Raw genomic sequence first — 17,500 nt, 5'->3', positions numbered from 1 at the left:
TCCAGTCTTTGTGCTAAGCTAGGTTGAACACTTCCTGGCGCTCCTGTACAGAGGTGAAATCTGACATTTCAAGGGCCTTGAGTTGGTTCCTACTTGAAAAGGTTTTTGGGTCCTTGAGGAGGTGATCTGAACCAGAGGAAGTTCCAGGTCGGGCTGCAGGATTCAAACATTTCCTCATTAAGAAAATTAAAAGTTGTAATGTAATGTTGAAGTTACATTACATGACAGCATGCTAATTCAAACCAATCACATGACAGAGCTTCAGCTTTTTGGCTAATCAACAATCAGAAGAACCTGAAACAAAAAGCTGCTAAAGACAAAAGATTTCTGATTTTGTGACCGAAAGAATAAAAATGATTCAGCTGAAGATTTATTGATTTATTTCAAATGAATTCCTGTGTGTTGATCCACCGGAGCAATTTTAAAAGTATTGACAACTCATTTATATCGTGATAATTAATTATATCGACTGATCCGACAGAAGTTCTCATGGCCAGTGAGATGTCCGGGAGGTCCTTGAGGAGGTTACAAGGTCCTTGAATAAAGTTAGGGGAATCCAGGAGGTTGTTCCAGGTGTCTCTTGGAAAACATGCTAATCCAGGCTAACTGCTAAATAGCCTGGATTAGCTCGTTAGCTTCCTTTATGAAATCTCTCCAATTGTGTAAAGTCTGTCTCTGATGTCATCCCTCTCAGCCAATCATCTTCATCTGTTCTGTGTTTCTGAATGCTAACTTGTTGTAGGCCCCCCTGATGACCTCCGACCCCATCATTAACACTACCCAGAATGCAGTTTGATACCAGGTGCCAAACTCCACTGTTTCTCTCTGCTTGTTGGCTGTTAAAGTGCTTTGTACCAATAAAGTTTCTCTGGCTTGAATCGGACCGGTTTGTTCAAACTGATGTATCAGCTGAGGCTGCCTGCTGATTGGCTCAACCGTGAAGGGTTCAGAGCCATGAGTGTGAACACACACACACACACACACACACTGAACTGTCATCAGATATTCACTGTGTATTGATTAAATTGACGGACTGCACCTTTAAGTCAGCATGTTTAATGAGGTGAAGCTGCTCAGACAAACTTAAACGCGTCACGTCTCCGACATGATGTCACTACATTTCAACCGAGAGTCTGTTGGTGCTGCGAGCTGAACCCCGGAGGACGCCGGGCTTTGGAGACACTTTCACAGTGGCCAAACTGTGTAACTACATCGTCACATCCTTGTCTGAACCCAACAGGAAGGAATTTTGAATTGTGTATTTTTGGTCTTTTACAGGATCAAACAAAAAAAACAGGAAGTTATAGTGAGTATTTTCAGTGCGGTCACATGTTTGATAAGAGCTCAGTGTCATTTCTGTCTTCAGAGTGTGAAGTTGTTGTTTGGTTGCACCACAGAGACGTAACGTCTAACTAACTAAAAGATCGTCACAGAAAATGATATTTTCACTTCCTGTGGCCGATCAGTGAAAATATATACTTCTGTTAACTGTCCTTAATCAACAAACAACAGAAGGTAACGATCTGTGAAACAGGACGAAGATCATGATGATGAAAACTTTCCTCCAACCTTCAACCACAGATGCTTTAAATAACCACTGTGACGCTGAGACTAAGCTGACCTGATGTCCCGCTTTGTGCAGGACTGCACAGCCTTTTAATCGCTTGTCCCGCGTCCCACATATACATTTAGGGCATTTAGCAGACGCTTTTGTCCAAAGCGACTTACAATAAGAACATTTGTCACAAGAGAGAAACCACAACATATCACCGTCGATACAACAATTTTCAAGCCCTCATCTGAGCAAAGTAGCTGCTATTCATCAAGATACCGTAAGTACACAAGTGCTGAGGGTCAGAACACACGAGTGCAAATAAACTGTTGAGGTGAAGTCTGATACAGAGGGTCACCGTCCTGAAAGACATGATCAACACAAACACCAGAGGGAGGTGGAGCCGGTCAACTAGTAATCGGAAGGTCACTGGTTCGAATCCCGGCTCCCCTCAACTACATGTCAATGTGTCCTTGAGCAAGATACTGAACCCCAACCAAACTGCTCCTGATGAGCAGCTGGCGCCTTGCATGGCAGCCTCCGCCATCAGTGTATGAATGTGTGTGTGAATGGGTGAATGTGAAATATTGTAAAGTGCTTTGAGCTGTCAGTAGACTGGAGAAGCACTAGAGATGCAAGACCATTTACGTAGTACAACACTTATTAAAATTCACTCAAAATGAGGCTATGACAACCACTATTTTACAGACTTCACACCTCCCTCGAGGGCGGAGTCCGATTGTAACTTCTGGCTACCATCAAACTGCCCACTGACACCGGGCTGTAACGCCGCCCACTGACACCAGGCTGTAACGCCGCCCACCGACACCAGGCTGTGACGCCTGACGCCACCCACCGACACCAGGCTGTGACGCCTGACGCCACCCACCGACACCGGGCTGTGACGCCTGACGCCACCCACCGACACCGGGCTGTGACGCCTGACGCCGCCCACCGACACCGGGCTGTGACGCCTGTGACGCCGCCCACCGACACCGGGCTGTAGTGCCGCTTACATGAAATGTTCATGATCGTCGTCTCCACTTTGTAAAAATGAAGTGCAGAGCTGCTCTGATTGGCTGCTGGTAACAGGAAGAAGACAGACAGCAGTGTGCGGAGTTTACATGTTTTTATTGATTTATTTCCATAACGATGATAAAAAGAACATAAAAAACAGCTGTGATGTCAGAGGACGAGCTCGATGACATACGAGGAAGAGGAAGGACAGAGGGCGGGGCTTCAGGGCAGCAGCAGTCTGTTTCAGCCAATCAGACAACAGGAAGGATGACCGGGGGCGGAGCAAAACTGAAGGTCCGTCTGTCAGAATGTTGCCTAGCAACAGTACTCCTCCGGCCATTCAGAGCAGCAGGGACTTGGCTTGAGCGGAGGTGGGGTTTAAATGAAGGGGCGGGGTTAAAGGACATCATCGCTCTCAGCTGTGTGGAGCTGCGTGTCATCGGCGTCCGTCATGATGCTGCTGTCCTGACTGTCGTCCACCTCAGCCGCTAGACAGGTTGAGAGAGACAGACAGGTGGAGAGAGACAGACAGGTGGAGAGAGTCAGTTTTATTCTCACTGATACAATATAAGTTTTGCTGTGAGGCGTCATGTGAGGCGTTGTGGTCTCTGATTGGTTAAAATGCACTGACTGATGCTGTTTGTGTCGGAGGAGGCTGGTGTCTGTAAAGAGCAGCTTCAGTGTTTCTGTTGATACTGAACATTAAAACTGATAAAGATGTTTTTAGTTTCATAAAAGACGTGTTGCTGCCTCAGTCACCAGCACCACAGGTGATGAGTTTTCAGAGACTGTCTTCACTCCCAGAGTGTCGGAGAGTGGACAGGCTGAACGTCTGAAGGGCAGACTGCCCTCAACGAGCAAACGCCAGCTTATCAAAACCAAGTCGTTCAAGTTGGGTTTGATGGAGCCGCGGCCCTGAAGACGTTCTGCCTGCCTGTCTTGCTGATCAGACAGATCTTCTACTCATCAAAGGTGATATGTTGTGGTTTCTTTATTGTGACGAATGTACTTAAGTAAGTCACTTTGGACAAAAGCGTCTAAATGCCTTAAATGTAAATGATCTGTACCTGTCTCACCTTCATCCTCTGGCAGGTATCTCTTGTCGATGGCTTCTTTGATCTGGTTGTTTGCTCCTTTAGGATCCAGATCCATGGCCCAGCTGAAGTTCATCAGAGCCAGGTGAGTCTGACCCAGCTTCTTATATACCTGAGGGACGGAGACAGGCAGTCAGACAGACAGGTTCAAACGTCCATGTCAGGGTTAAAGGGTCAGAGGTCAGCTGATATCTGTTACCTTTCCTATGAGGAAGTAAACCAGAGACTCTTTGGGAACAATCTGCTTCAACTCCTCCAACTCCTGAAGAGCCGCCTGCACAGAGAGACAGACAGGTCAGTGTAGTGAGAGGCAGACATGTCAGTGTAGTGAGAGGCAGACAGGTCAGAGACAGACAGACAGGCCAGTGTAGTGAGAGACAGACAGGTCAGAGACAGACAGACAGTGGGTTAGTCGAGTTATTCCTCTTTTCACTGGTCAAAAACCCATTTAAACCCGCTGAGATCAGGTTTTATGGTCATTTACAGCCGGGTCAGTGGATTCGGTAGAACCGGGTTTTTATCACCTCGGCTCAGCTTCGATCTAAATGTAAGATCTGGGTCAACACCCTAAATAACGCCGCACAAAGTGATGATGCGTTACCAACATGCGCGTGTGAAATAATAATAAATAATAATAAAAGTAATTTATTGGTGCGGCTCGTCTAGACTTTCTGAGTGTTACTGGATCAAATTCTGACAGTAAACGGGTCAAAAGAATTTATCCACCAAAGGAAAACTGTTGTTTCTTTTCTGTTACAACTGATACAATATCGATCACTACAGGTCAGTATTGATTACCTTGTACTTGTCGTTGGCGAACAATATGGACGCTCGGTGGAACTTGCAGAGTGGGTTTTTGGGGTCGATCCCGATCGCTCTGTTCAGAGTCTCTAAAGCTGCGTCAGACTTCTTCAACGCATGCTGCACCTACACACACACACACACACACACACACACACACACACACACACACCATTATAAATATCTATAGAAAGGATTGATGCTACATACAGAAGGAATGGAGGTCAGTGATAGATCGGTAACAGTCCGACGATCGATCGATTAACTCTGTATGGTCCATTGATCGGTGCTTCTTGATGGACGCTAACTTACCACTCCGATGTGACAGAGCAGCACAGAGCTCTGAGGGTTGATGCTCAGAGCTTTCTTAAAGTGGATTTCTGCCAAGTTGAACTTCTCCTGTTTGTAGTAAATCATCCCCAGACCATACCTACACACACACACACACACACACACACACACACACACACACACACACACACACACGATGTAAACATGCTCCTGTCTCAACAGACATCAAATGCACACTGTTGGTTCTACCGCCATTGATCTATCGATCGATAGATATATATAGATAGATGTATCTTATTTATGCACATATGGTGCACAGTACGTAACCTCCGTTGTTACCATGGTTACCATACCATGCATTGTAGTGTCTGTTGTTGACTCTGATGGCATTTCGGAAGCAGGCGAGAGCTCGGTCCAACTCCTCGGTCAGAACGAACTCATGACCCAACAGAGTGTAGGCGTACGCAAAGCCTGGGTCCACCTGAGAGACAGACAGGTCATATAGAGAGATACAGGTACAGAGAGAGACAGAAACAGATATAGACAGGCAGGTCACAGAGAGACAGACAGGCAGACAGACACAGAGAGAGAGACATTCCTAAACAGGTGAGACAGGTGATGACAGTGTGAAGAGACCTTGGTAACAGTAACCATGTAACAGCAGCTCACCTGGATGGCTCTCTGAAAGAACTTGATGGCGATGTCGTGCTCCCTCTGAAGACTGAAACAGTTTCCTGCCACGCACCAGGCCTGCAGAGAGACAGACAGGTGATCAGAGAGAGACAAACACCCAATGGAAAGCCTGCACACAGAGATCTGCAAAAGCATCCTCAAAGTCCACAGGAACACCCCCAACAACGGATGCAGAGCTGAATTAGGCCAATTCCCCCTGTTAATTCGGATCCAAAAAAGAGCTTTAAAATTCTACCAACACCTCAAAGCCAGCGAGCCCGGGTCATACCACTACAAAGCCCTACAATGCCAAGAGGAGAGCAAAGACAGGAGTCCCCTCAGCCAGCTGGTCCAGAGGCTCAGCTCCAACAGCACCGGACACCAAGACCGCCCTCACACGATCCGGCCCCACCAAGTTATAGCAAAAGAAAAAGACAATTACATCGACTATTGGACATCAACAACCAAAACCCAAAGCAAACTCCAATGCTATTTGGCCCTAAACAGACTAGGGCTGTAGCTATCGATTCTTTTTGGAATCGATTAATCTAGCACTTTATCGATCGATTAATCGATTAATCGTATATATATATATTTTTTGCATTTTTAAACAACCAAAACAAATAATGCATGACGATAATGAAGTGGCTGTAAAATGATCAACCATTTGGCTTTTATTTCTTTAAAAAACAGAGGTATTTCTTACAACTCCAACATTTGGCTCCAAAACTTAATTGCAATTTACCCATTTAGTGCAAGTGCAAACAATTAAATAACAATACAGTTTCAACTTACTATAAAACATGTATAACATGTAACACTATGAATCAATACAAACTTAAATAGTAACGGCCATTTTGCCTTAGTGTTGTCTTATACAACATTACAAAAAGGGATTGCACCTTCCAACCACCTACTAACAAATAATATATAATCTCTGGGATAGGCCATTTGCCATGGTAAACTAGCAACCTATGTGTGTGCACGCATGCTGTGTTATATATAATTTTATGTTATACATAGCACCAAATCACAACAGAAGTCATTTAAGGTCACTTTTCCTATAGAACCGGTCCGGACCGTGTTCATTTAATTAATAATTTCTTCATCGTCGCGCATCTACAATTCTCCTCCGCTCTGTTTTACGAAGGGAGGAGCTCCGGACCGACGTAAACAAACACACGTGCACACACACTTACAGACAGACAGAGAGAGAGAACATGTCACGTCGGTCTCAACTGTCTGTAAAGCAGATATCATATCTACGTTTTTTAAATGCGCACAAACTGATTCTGCTCTGGCATGTCATCTCAAGCCTTCGCAGTTCTCCGTCGTGGTGGCGGATACGCAATGCAATCCCCCCCCCGGGCTGCTGGAGAACCAGCGTGAGGACGTGAGTTTAGAGGTCCAATCACAGCCCTTGCTGTCTCCGTTTCCCCTCGACGGAGTGACGGACACTCCGCGCCCGGAAAGTACGGAGAGGCTCTCCGTCAGGCTCTCCGGCGACGGAGAGGGCTCTCCGTGTCCGTGTACGGCACTTTACGGAGTAGTATTAACAACGGTCCGTGTGGAACATTCAAGATCCCTGCGCGTCATAGGAATTTAACGACGCTTCGAGGCAGAGTTTTTGCCTCGACCAATTTTTGTAATCGAGTAACTCGATGAATCGTTACAGCCCTAAAACAGACAATACTCCATGGCTGAACACCTGAGCTCTGTAACCGACCCGAGACTGAGGAGAACGTTGACTACGTACAGACTCAGCAGCCACAGCCGGGCCCTGGAGAGCGGCCGGCACAGACAGACGTGGCTGCCCAGAGAGGAGCGGCTGTGTCGGCTCTGTCCACACAGACAGGTGGAGACAGAGCAGCACTTCCTGCTGCACTGTGACACACACAGACATCAGAACACAACTATACAACAACATCACACACACAACCACAAAGTTACACAAACTCACAGACACAGAACAAATACAACATCTGCTGGGAGAGAAAAGAGCCACTGCTGCAGACGCAGCAAGAGACGTTAGTGCTGCCACAGAAGAAGAGAAGCTGCCAACACCTGACATGATCTCCTCCACTTACCTGCACACTGACACACACACACACACACTTTACTTTTTTTTTTTTCTTAATTAATTTATTTGTTTTATTATTATTATTACTATTATTATTATTATTGTTATTACTATTATTATTATTATTATTATTATTATTATTATTACTACTACTATTATTATTATTGTTATCACTATTATTATAATAATAATAATAATTATTATTCCTATTATTATTATTAATTATATATGTATTATTTATTCTGTAATCTTTTACTTTGACTGTATATTGTGTTTTGATGCTTTGGCAAAATTGTTGAAACTTTCATGCCAATAAAGCCCCTTTGAATTTGAATTTGAATTTGAGAGAGAGAGAGAGAGACAGGTGACCAGAGAGAGAGAGAGAGACAGACGATCAGAGAGAGAGAGAGAGACAGGTGACCAGAGAGAGAGAGACAGACAGACGATCAGAGAGGGACAGACACGGGTCGGTCTTTTAACTTGTACAGCACTTTGTGTTGCATTTTTAATGTATGAAAGGTGCTATATAAATAAATAAAGTTTATCAGAGTCAGAGACAGACAGGTGAGGCTGTGGACAGGTGTAGCTCTTACCTCAGGACAGTTCTTGTCCATGTCGGTCAGGTCTTTGGACAGGGCGGACAGGGCGACGTCCTTCTGGAGGTGCCACAGAGTGGTCGAATAAATCTCCATCCCTTCAACTCTGTACGACTCGATCCTGCGAACCTCACTGAACAGACGCTCCGCCTACAAACACACATCATCACGACATCATGAGTGTTACCTGTGTGTCAGCTGAGTGTTACCTGTGCTACAGCTGAGTGTTACCTGTTTGTCAGCTGAGTGTTACCTGTGCTACAGCTGAGTGTTACCTGTTTGTCAGCTGAGTGTTACCTGGGTCACAGCTGAGTGTTACCTGTGTCACAGCCGAGTGTTACCTGTGCTACAGCTGAGTGTTACCTGTGTCACAGCTGAGTGTTACCTGTGCTACAGCTGAGTGTTACCTGTGCTACAGCTGAGTGTTACCTGTGTCACAGCCGAGTGTTACCTGTGTCACAGCCGAGTGTTACCTGTGCTACAGCCGAGTGTTACCTGTGTCACAGCCGAGTGTTACCTGTGTCACAGCCGAGTGTTACCTGTGCTACAGCTGAGTGTTACCTGTGCTACAGCTGAGTGTTACCTGTGCTACAGCTGAGTGTTACCTGTGTCACAGCTGAGTGTTACCTGTGCTACAGCTGAGTGTTACCTGTGTGTCAGCTGAGTGTTACCTGGGTCACAGCTGAGTGTTACCTGTGTCACAGCTGAGTGTTACCTGTTTGTCAGCTGAGTGTTACCTGTTTGTCAGCTGAGTGTTACCTGGGTCACAGCTGAGTGTTACCTGTGTCACAGCTGAGTGTTACCTGTGCTACAGCTGAGTGTTACCTGTTTGTCAGCTGAGTGTTACCTGTGCTACAGCTGAGTGTTACCTGGGTCACAGCTGAGTGTTACCAGTGTCACAGCTGAGTGTGTGTGTCAGGTGTGTGTTACCTGTGCTACAGCTGAGTGTTACCTGTGCTACAGCTGAGTGTTACCTGGGTCACAGCTGAGTGTTACCAGTGTCACAGCTGAGTGTGTGTGTGTCAGGTGTGTGTTACCTGTGTCACAGCTGAGTGTTGCCTGTTTGTCAGGTGTGTGTTACCTGAGTGTACTCGGCCAGCTCAAAGTAGGCCCTGCCAATGTGTGTGAGGACCCAGCCGGTGTTGTAGTGCTGGGGGGGGAGGGAGGTGAGGATGTTGATGGCCTCTCTGCAGTTGTACGAGCACAGTGCCTGGTAACCACGTCCCAGTTCCCGTAGCAAAGCCATCACGCCGTCTACACACACACACACACACACACACACACACACACACACACACACACACACACACACACACACACACACACACACACACACACACACACACACACACACACACACACACACACACACACACACACACACACACACACACACACACACAATTTCACATCCATTGAAATAACCTCCTGTCCTGACTGTAGAGACCATACAGGACTCAGGTTCAGGACTCCGCAGAACAACTGGTCTGTAGGACAATAAAGCACTTCATCATAACTGCAGTATGTGTACCTGCAGCAGCCCTCTGGTACTGGGGGATCTTGGTGTCGGGGAGACTCAGACTGGGATCCAGTCTCAGGATATCCAGACTCTCGTTCAGGTTGCTGCTGTTTGATGTCTTTGCCGATTTACATTTAGTTTTCCTGTTGGGGATCTTTGTAGGAAACTTCATCTTTAACTTCTTACTGTTCTCCTGCAGATACAGACAGACATTACCAGTGTGTACTACAGTACAAGTACTAGTACAGTAGTACTGTAGTGGTACTGTAGTGGTCCAGTACCTTGGCAGTAGAGCTGGCACTAGTAAACAGTCTGGAGCTCCTTCTGGGCTGAACATTTGGAGGACCAGACATACTGGGACTGAGGACCTGAGGGGAGCCACTGAGAGACAGACAGGTCATCAGAGAGACAGGTTGTCAGAGACACCTAATGAACATAAACTGTCTGTCTGACTTACCTGGTGTGAGGGGCTGAGGTCTGTGATTGGTTGAAGGGGATGGGGAGAACATCTCTGCTGTTACCGCTCTGACTGAAGACAGACTTTGACTGACTGATCCTGGAGACAGACTGAGAGAAAGACCGGTGAGGGGAGAGAGAGAGAGACGGGTGAGCAGAGAGACAGGTTTAGGTCAAGTCAACAGCGCAGTTAATGTTGACAGTCAAATAAGACATTCAGAGACAGGACAGCGCCCCCTGCTGGAGCTCTAACACTGTGTATGAAGTGGTACTGTGTCAGATTCATTTCCCAGGATGCAAAGGGCCAGTCATGAATATTTAATGAGCGTAATAAGTGGTTCATCCAATCAGCAAACAAACGTTTTTAAAAAAATCAATTCGCATAATAATCTTGATTCTTCCAATCGAATCAATTCTCGTCAAAAAATCGATCTCTAACATCCGACCAGCAAACTCCTGAGAGTGAAAAAGGTGCGAGGCCCGAAACCAAACCAAGGTAGGGGGGTCCCAGGGGATCCGAGGGGGTCCGAGGGCATCGCCCCCGCCACCCGGAGAATTTCGCATGCACATTTGCGCTGCTTTGCAACATGCCTTCTTCTTTTATTATTATTTTTATTATTAAATTACTTGCATAACATCAGTGTTTCCCACAGGATTTTGTGAGACTATGGTGGGACCTCGGACCCTCTAGGGGGGTCCGGGTGCATGCTCCCCAGGAATAAAATGTATTATATGAAGTCAACAGAGCTGAAATCAAGACTCCGATTGGCCCAGAGGAAAACAATACAATACAAAATACGTATTGTCCAATAAGGTTTATTCCAGCCTGAACAACATCAGACGCAGTCACTCCGGTGAGGCCAGACTCCATCACTCCCCCATCGGCCGGACAACCCCCCCCTTTTGAAAAACTCCCCGGTTCTGCACGATTCGCATAAATGACCCAATTGACCAAACAACGGCCATTGTAGCCGAAAGATGACGAGTTTGCAGGTATGAACATGTTGACAGAATGAAAAACACTGAGCTGAAGTGAGAGGGCGGTGCGGCACCCGGACCTTTAACACACACGTACACTAGAGATATCTTGAGTTTATCGTCAGTAAAGGCAGCAGTTGAAAGTGTTTCTTTAATTTAATGACAGAATAATTATCTCTGAGAGGAACGTGTCTGACACTTTTTAATACGTCACCCAGAAGCAGCGATCAGCAGAAACCATCAAGACCAGCTGACCGACACACACTCAGTGGTGAAGACAAGAACTTTGTGCTAAGGTTGTCTCACCTTAAGAACTCTTTGTGAACACCGTCATATCTGCTGATAACATGAGTCAGCAGGTTTTAACTAACTTGTGGAGTCCATGCAGCTCGCGTGCATGAAGGAGGACAAAACAAATACGGAGACATTCATTTTGCTTGCTGGTCTCAGACTGGACCAAAGTGTTTCGTTGACATCTCTGACACACCGTCCCCCGCCAAGTTCACTGGTAGCCAGTATGTGTGTGTGAGTGTGCGTGAGTGTGTGTGTATGTGTGTGTCTCAAACTGAGTCACAGAGGATGTGTTCGAGACTCTCAGTGTAGTTTTTAATTACAAGTCTATTTCAGTCAAACGTTTACCCTCCGTGTGGCGGAGAGCTGTCAGATTTACTCGCCGGACTGAAAATCTACCTGCAGCTGGCGCCCGGCGGGAGACTGGCCGGTGTTCATTTCAGACCTGCCTCTAACTACAGCACCCCCCCACCCCCCACAGGATTTACAGTGTCACGGACCTTCACAATAAAAGTCTACATCTGATTTAGAAATCTGAGTGTGCGTCTGTCGTATCTGTGTAATGTGTGTGTACCTTCTTGCTGGGCGCTGTAGATTGTGTTTCCATCGTGGCTGAATAGTTCTGTAGATATGTGGGGTCTCCAGGACTGGGCTCCAGGGGTAGGATGCCAAAACTACACACACACACACACACACACACACACACACACACTCTAAAGGTTAGTCTTTCAGAGATGAACTCTGACCTGTGATGATGACATCACACAGAAACAGAAGTGTCATGTGACCTGTACAGGTTTCTTTACCTGGGCGTCAGCGGGCTGAGTGCAGCAGGTCCTCCAAGTAAACTCCGCCCACTCTTGGGCTTGTTCTGTTTAGCCAATAGGGATGCAGCTGATGCCATTGAAACCGTGTTACCCAATAAGGAGCCAGTCTCCGGCGAGATGAGGGAGGAGTCGATGTAGGAAACCGACAAATCAGATGTCAGCTTTCCGTTAGAAGATTCTAGATTCAAACGATTTAACTCCTAAAAAACAAAAAAAGTTTTAGTAATCGGTTTAATAATCTGATTATCAGATTAGAACCACTTCATTAGTCTGATTAATAATCTGATTATCAGACTGAAACCATCGGTGATCCCATTATCAGTAGTAGAGGTGCATTTGGATTAGGTACCAGCGTGTCCTGTGGCGTCTCCATGAGGGCGGTGTCTAGGCGGTGGGAGGAGTTCTGGGCGGGGCTAACAGATGGAGGGGGCGGGGCTATATACGAGTTTTGTAGAGAGGACAATCTGAAGACCTGATCTGGATCTGGTTTCTCTCCTGGAACACAGACCAGAGCATAAACACACTTATACACATACAGATCTACTGTGTGTGTGTGTGTGTGTGTGTGTGTGTGTGTGCGTGCATGTGCGTGTTACCTAGGTGACAGAGGTTCTGGAAAGGTGACCAGAGGAACGGGTTGAGAGTTAAACTTTTTTGGAAACACTCGGCACCTTTAGCAACACGATCTGTCTTGCTGCTCAGACAGACAGACAGACAGACAGACAGACACAGAGAGAGAGACAGGTCAGTCATCACTGTGTGTAACACCAGTAACAGACTGGGAGGACTGGTTCTTACCAGTAAATGTGTCCCAATAACGACAGTGTGAAGGAGGCAGACTCCCCGAACTCTGTGATGATGTCATCTTGACTCTTCTGTTTGTTCAGCACTCCACCAATCAGAACCTGTTCTCCCTCAGCGAGCCTGAGAGACAGACAGGCAGACAGCAGCTACACCAACGTGTCCATACAGGGTCAATGCAGGAATCCTGAACTTAAATATGTTTTAAGTCCCTTCCACACATTTTAAGACCTCATCACCACCTCAAGTTCTGACCGGATACATCAGCAACCCACTTTAATTTACATTTACTATATTTACTATATATTGGTTGTAAGACAGCACAACTAAACAGTAAGAATTTGTGATACAACATCATTTAAATAGGCGAGGTGGGAACAAAGCACAAGAGAACAAGCTGAGACTAACCTGATGAAGGTTTATCAGAAAGAACCACTGGAAAACAATATTTGACCAATAAACAAAACAATTGAGAAAACTAAAAATGAAATAAACTTTGGTTAGGAACTCCCTCACGAATAGCCAGAGGTGGAAGAAGTATTAAAATCTTTTACTCAGTAGTAAAACTTGTTCTGTAGAAAATTGGCCCTGTGACTAATATAATATAAGATCATTTATCATTAGATTATTAATATTTTATCAATTCCATTGTAGCTGTAATTTACTTTATATACTATTAGGTAGTTTCATCCAGTGGTTCCCAACCTAGAGGTTCACAAGATAAATCTGAGGGGTGCTGAGATTATTAATGGGTCAGAAAATAAGAAAAAAAAGTTCTGCTACACAAATTTGTATTATTTTTCTAAAACTTTAGTCTAATCTGACCTTTAAGAGCCTCAGACATCCATTTAAATTAAACCATATGAGGAGTTAAGAGGGGAAATGTCAGGTAACAACTCGTGGTCACGTAATGGCTGCATTCAAGCAAACTTTACCTATTTAGATAAATACACATATTGAAAACAAGATATACAATTTAATACCTTGGAAAATGGCATTAACGACTTCTTAATACTTTTTAAGACCCTGATATACACGTGTTTCTGCTAATGATCCCTATAATGTGGTTATCAAAGTGATGAAGAGAAGGATGCAGGAAGGATCTCTTAAAGTTTAACAACAAAATTTATCGTACAAAATGACATCAGAGCACTGAAACAACAAGTTCAAACATCTGAAACAAACAAAAGTTTTCATGTCAGCGTGTGTGTGTGTGTGTGTACTTACTTGCTGAGCTCCACACAGCACTTTGCCAACAGGAATCGAACCTGTGGTGTGGAGCAGCTGTGAGCCTTCAGCAGCCGGTAGGCTTTATATGGCTTCCCCGAGCGGTAATAACATGTCGCCAACAGGTAGAGGGCCTCCTCTGACCTCACTGAGAGACAGACAGGTAGAAACAGACAGGTCAACATGTTGCCAACAGGTAGAGGGCCTCCTCTGACCTCACTGAGAGACAGACAGGTAGAGACAGACAGACAGGTGTTACCTTCAGCATAGAGTCTCTCAGCGAGGAAAACAGCGTCCAGGTAGGCGTAGTGGTTCAGAGCCTGCCACACTGCAGCCTGAAGAGAGACAGATAGACAGGGAGACAGACAGACAGAATCAGTCCTGACACATGAACCATCCTGATGACTGACTCAGACTTTACTTTGGAGTAAGGGGTTGTCCCTTCTGTGTTGCCGTACGGCAGCAGTTGCTCATTAGCTCAACATGGTCTCACCCCGCAGAGAGAAAACCAACATATGTCCCTGTGGTGGTTTAGAAACAAGTTAGTCTCCACGCCACGTCTGTAACTGAGCGGTGTTCATCCTCAGAAGCTCCAAACAAAGTTAGCCGGCTCGCTACACTGAAGCGCTACGCTAAGACGACATGAACAACAATGACATGACTGCAAGAAACACCAACAGTGACCAAAGTGAAGAAACACCCGGTATTTAAAGGAGGGTCGTGTGTTAAGCTATCTGAGCTGTTAAGAAAGTAATAAAAGGGTCATGGAGACGTAACGTCAGCGCAGTGAGCAGCAACACATTTCCACTTCCTGCCCTACGGCCACTCGGAGGGGACATACCACCGTTCTGTGCTCTCTGATGGAGTCCTTAAATCACAATGTCACGATGGTTCAGGGTTCAGAAGTCGATGCTGACGGCATCGTCAGTCAGCACAGCCCGACCTGTGACAGGTCAATAACTAATGACACGACACTGTGTAGATCTGTAGATCACTGTGCGTCACTGTAGATCACTGTACGTCACTGTAGATCACTGTGCATTACTGTATGTCGCTGTAGATCGCTGTAGATCACTGTACGTCACTGTACGTCACTATAGATCACTGTACGTCACTGTGCGTCACTGTAGATCACTGTACGTCACTGTAGGTCACTGTACGTCACTGTAGATCACTGTGCATTACTGTGCATCACTGTAGATCACTGTGCATTACTGTGCATCACTGTAGATCACTGTGCGTCACTGTAGATCACTGTGCGTCACTGTAGATCACTGTGCATTACTGTGCATCACTGTAGATCACTGTGCGTCACTGTAGATCACTGTGCGTCACTGTAGATCACTGTGCGTCACTGTAGATCACTGTATGTCACTGTAGATCGCTGTATGTCACTGTGCGTCACTGTAGATCACTGTATGTCACTGTAGATCACTGTGCATTGCTGTACGTCACTGTAGATCACTGTACGTCACTGTAGATCGCTGTATGTCACTGTGCGTCACTGTAGAACACTGTATGTCACTGTAGATCACTGTATGTCACTGTAGATCACTGTAGATCACTGTGCGTCACTGTAGATCACTGTGCGTCACTGTAGATCACTGTATGTCACTGTAGATCGCTGTATGTCACTGTGCGTCACTGTAGATCACTGTATGTCACTGTAGATCACTGTGCATTGCTGTACGTCACTGTAGATCACTGTACGTCACTGTAGATCGCTGTATGTCACTGTGCGTCACTGTAGAACACTGTATGTCACTGTAGATCACTGTATGTCACTGTAGATCACTGTAGATCACTGTGCGTCACTGTAGATCACTGTGCATTACTGTGCATTGCTGTACGTCACTGTAGATCACTGTACGTCACTGTAGATCACTGTACGTCACTGTAGATCACTGTATGTCACTGTAGATCACTGTGCATTACTGTGCGTCACTGTAGATCACTGTGTGTCACTGTAGATCACTGTACGTCACTGGTGCATCACTACTGTGCATCAACTGTAGATCACTGTATGACTATCACTGTAGATCACTGTGCAACACTGTAGATCACTGTGCAACACTGTAGACCACTGTATGACTGTATCACTGTGCATCACTGTAGACCACTGTACATCACTGTAGATCACTGTGCATCACTGCAGACCACTGTGCATCACTGTAGACCACTGTGCATCACTGTAGATCACTGTAGATCACTGTAGACCACTGTGCATCACTGTAGATCACTGTAGATCACTGTAGACCACTGTGCATCACTGTAGACCACTGTGCATCACTGTAGACCACTGTGCATCACTGTAGATCACTGTAGACCACTGTGCATCACTGTAGACCACTGTACATCACTGTAGATCACTGTGCATCACTGTAGACCACTGTGCATCACTGTAGACCACTGTGCATCACTGTAGATCACTGTAGATCACTGTAGACCACTGTGCATCACTGTAGACCACTGTGCATCACTGTAGACCACTGTGCATCACTGTAGATCACTGTAGATCACTGTAGACCACTGTGCATCACTGTAGACCACTGTAGACCACTGTGCATCACTGTAGACCACTGTGCATCACTGTAGACCACTGTGCATCACTGTAGATCACTGTATGACTATATCACTGTAGATCACTGTGCATCGCTGTGCATCACTGTACGTCGCTGTGCATTCACTGTACAGGTGATCAGTGTCATACAGGTAACCTGGTGAAGTGTCTACATGGACGACTAGACATCAGCCGAGAACAACCTGCGTTGATCTTCACTGTGATTGTTCATATGAAATGTGATGAATCACATCACATCACTTCACTACATGTCAACACACCACTGCAATAATAATTTTTGTATGCTAACGCTGTTAGCCTGTGGTCAGGAGATATATACCCACTGAACTGTTACTACAGTCTGTTTTTACTCTGTTTAATGTTGTTGACTCTGGCTGACATGGCAGCGAACCAGCTGACTGATACTGTTCATGTTGACCGGCAGCTAGCTGACGTTAGTTAGCGTTAGCAACAACAAGCTAGCAGCCAGTTGTTGGCTAACTTTAGCCTCACTGCAGCGGCTGCTCTGGAGTCTGACGTTAAATACAAACTGAACAGACTTCACCAAACACGTTTATGTTCACTTGGGAACTTCAGAGGTGATTTTCTGCTGACTGAAGCCGCTCGAATATACGTTAGCCACGGTGTTAGCCGGCTAACAGAACTCACAGTTGAGCATTAGCAACGCTAATAATACAAAACTCCATTTGTAATCTGGCTGAATAGAATCGTCCTACT

General features: G+C 45.8%; 2 protein-coding genes across 4 annotated transcripts in view; one reads left to right on the top strand and one right to left on the bottom strand.

The window, feature by feature from the left end:
• Positions 1-878, top strand: part of maptb (microtubule-associated protein tau b) — a 14,197-nt gene extending 13,319 nt beyond the window's left edge. For both annotated transcript variants that reach the window (XM_084371334.1, XM_084371335.1), the window contains one exon: positions 1-878. This exon is cut by the window's left edge and continues 1,175 nt beyond it. The gene's annotated coding sequence lies outside the window, so the exon portion shown is untranslated.
• Positions 879-2,664: 1,786 nt separating this feature from the next.
• cdc27 (cell division cycle 27) overlaps positions 2,665-17,500 on the bottom strand; it is a 15,794-nt gene continuing 958 nt past the window's right edge. Inside the window, exons 2-20 of one of the 2 annotated variants that reach the window (XM_084370517.1) lie at positions 14,462-14,537; positions 14,203-14,350; positions 12,973-13,098; positions 12,771-12,868; positions 12,524-12,669; positions 12,154-12,374; positions 11,922-12,021; positions 10,080-10,189; positions 9,904-10,003; positions 9,635-9,815; positions 9,185-9,357; positions 8,101-8,253; positions 5,425-5,505; positions 5,109-5,236; positions 4,777-4,894; positions 4,462-4,590; positions 3,863-3,937; positions 3,637-3,775; positions 2,665-3,057 (exon numbers count right to left, since the gene is read on the bottom strand). In XM_084370517.1, coding sequence (XP_084226643.1) covers positions 2,966-3,057; positions 3,637-3,775; positions 3,863-3,937; positions 4,462-4,590; positions 4,777-4,894; positions 5,109-5,236; positions 5,425-5,505; positions 8,101-8,253; positions 9,185-9,357; positions 9,635-9,815; positions 9,904-10,003; positions 10,080-10,189; positions 11,922-12,021; positions 12,154-12,374; positions 12,524-12,669; positions 12,771-12,868; positions 12,973-13,098; positions 14,203-14,350; positions 14,462-14,537 — 2,394 coding nt within the window. In that variant the 3' untranslated portion in view covers positions 2,665-2,965. The remainder of the gene's footprint in view (positions 3,058-3,636; positions 3,776-3,862; positions 3,938-4,461; positions 4,591-4,776; positions 4,895-5,108; positions 5,237-5,424; positions 5,506-8,100; positions 8,254-9,184; positions 9,358-9,634; positions 9,816-9,903; positions 10,004-10,079; positions 10,190-11,921; positions 12,022-12,153; positions 12,375-12,523; positions 12,670-12,770; positions 12,869-12,972; positions 13,099-14,202; positions 14,351-14,461; positions 14,538-17,500) is intronic. The other variant, XM_084370518.1, reaches the window with a different exon arrangement.

The sequence above is a fragment of the Pagrus pagrus genome, assembly GCF_965226575.1.
Source record: "Pagrus pagrus genome assembly, chromosome: 13".
Classification (NCBI taxonomy): domain Eukaryota; kingdom Metazoa; phylum Chordata; class Actinopteri; order Spariformes; family Sparidae; genus Pagrus; species Pagrus pagrus.
Note: the sequence above shows the minus strand (reverse complement) of the source record. Positions and strands in the feature narration are given on the sequence as shown.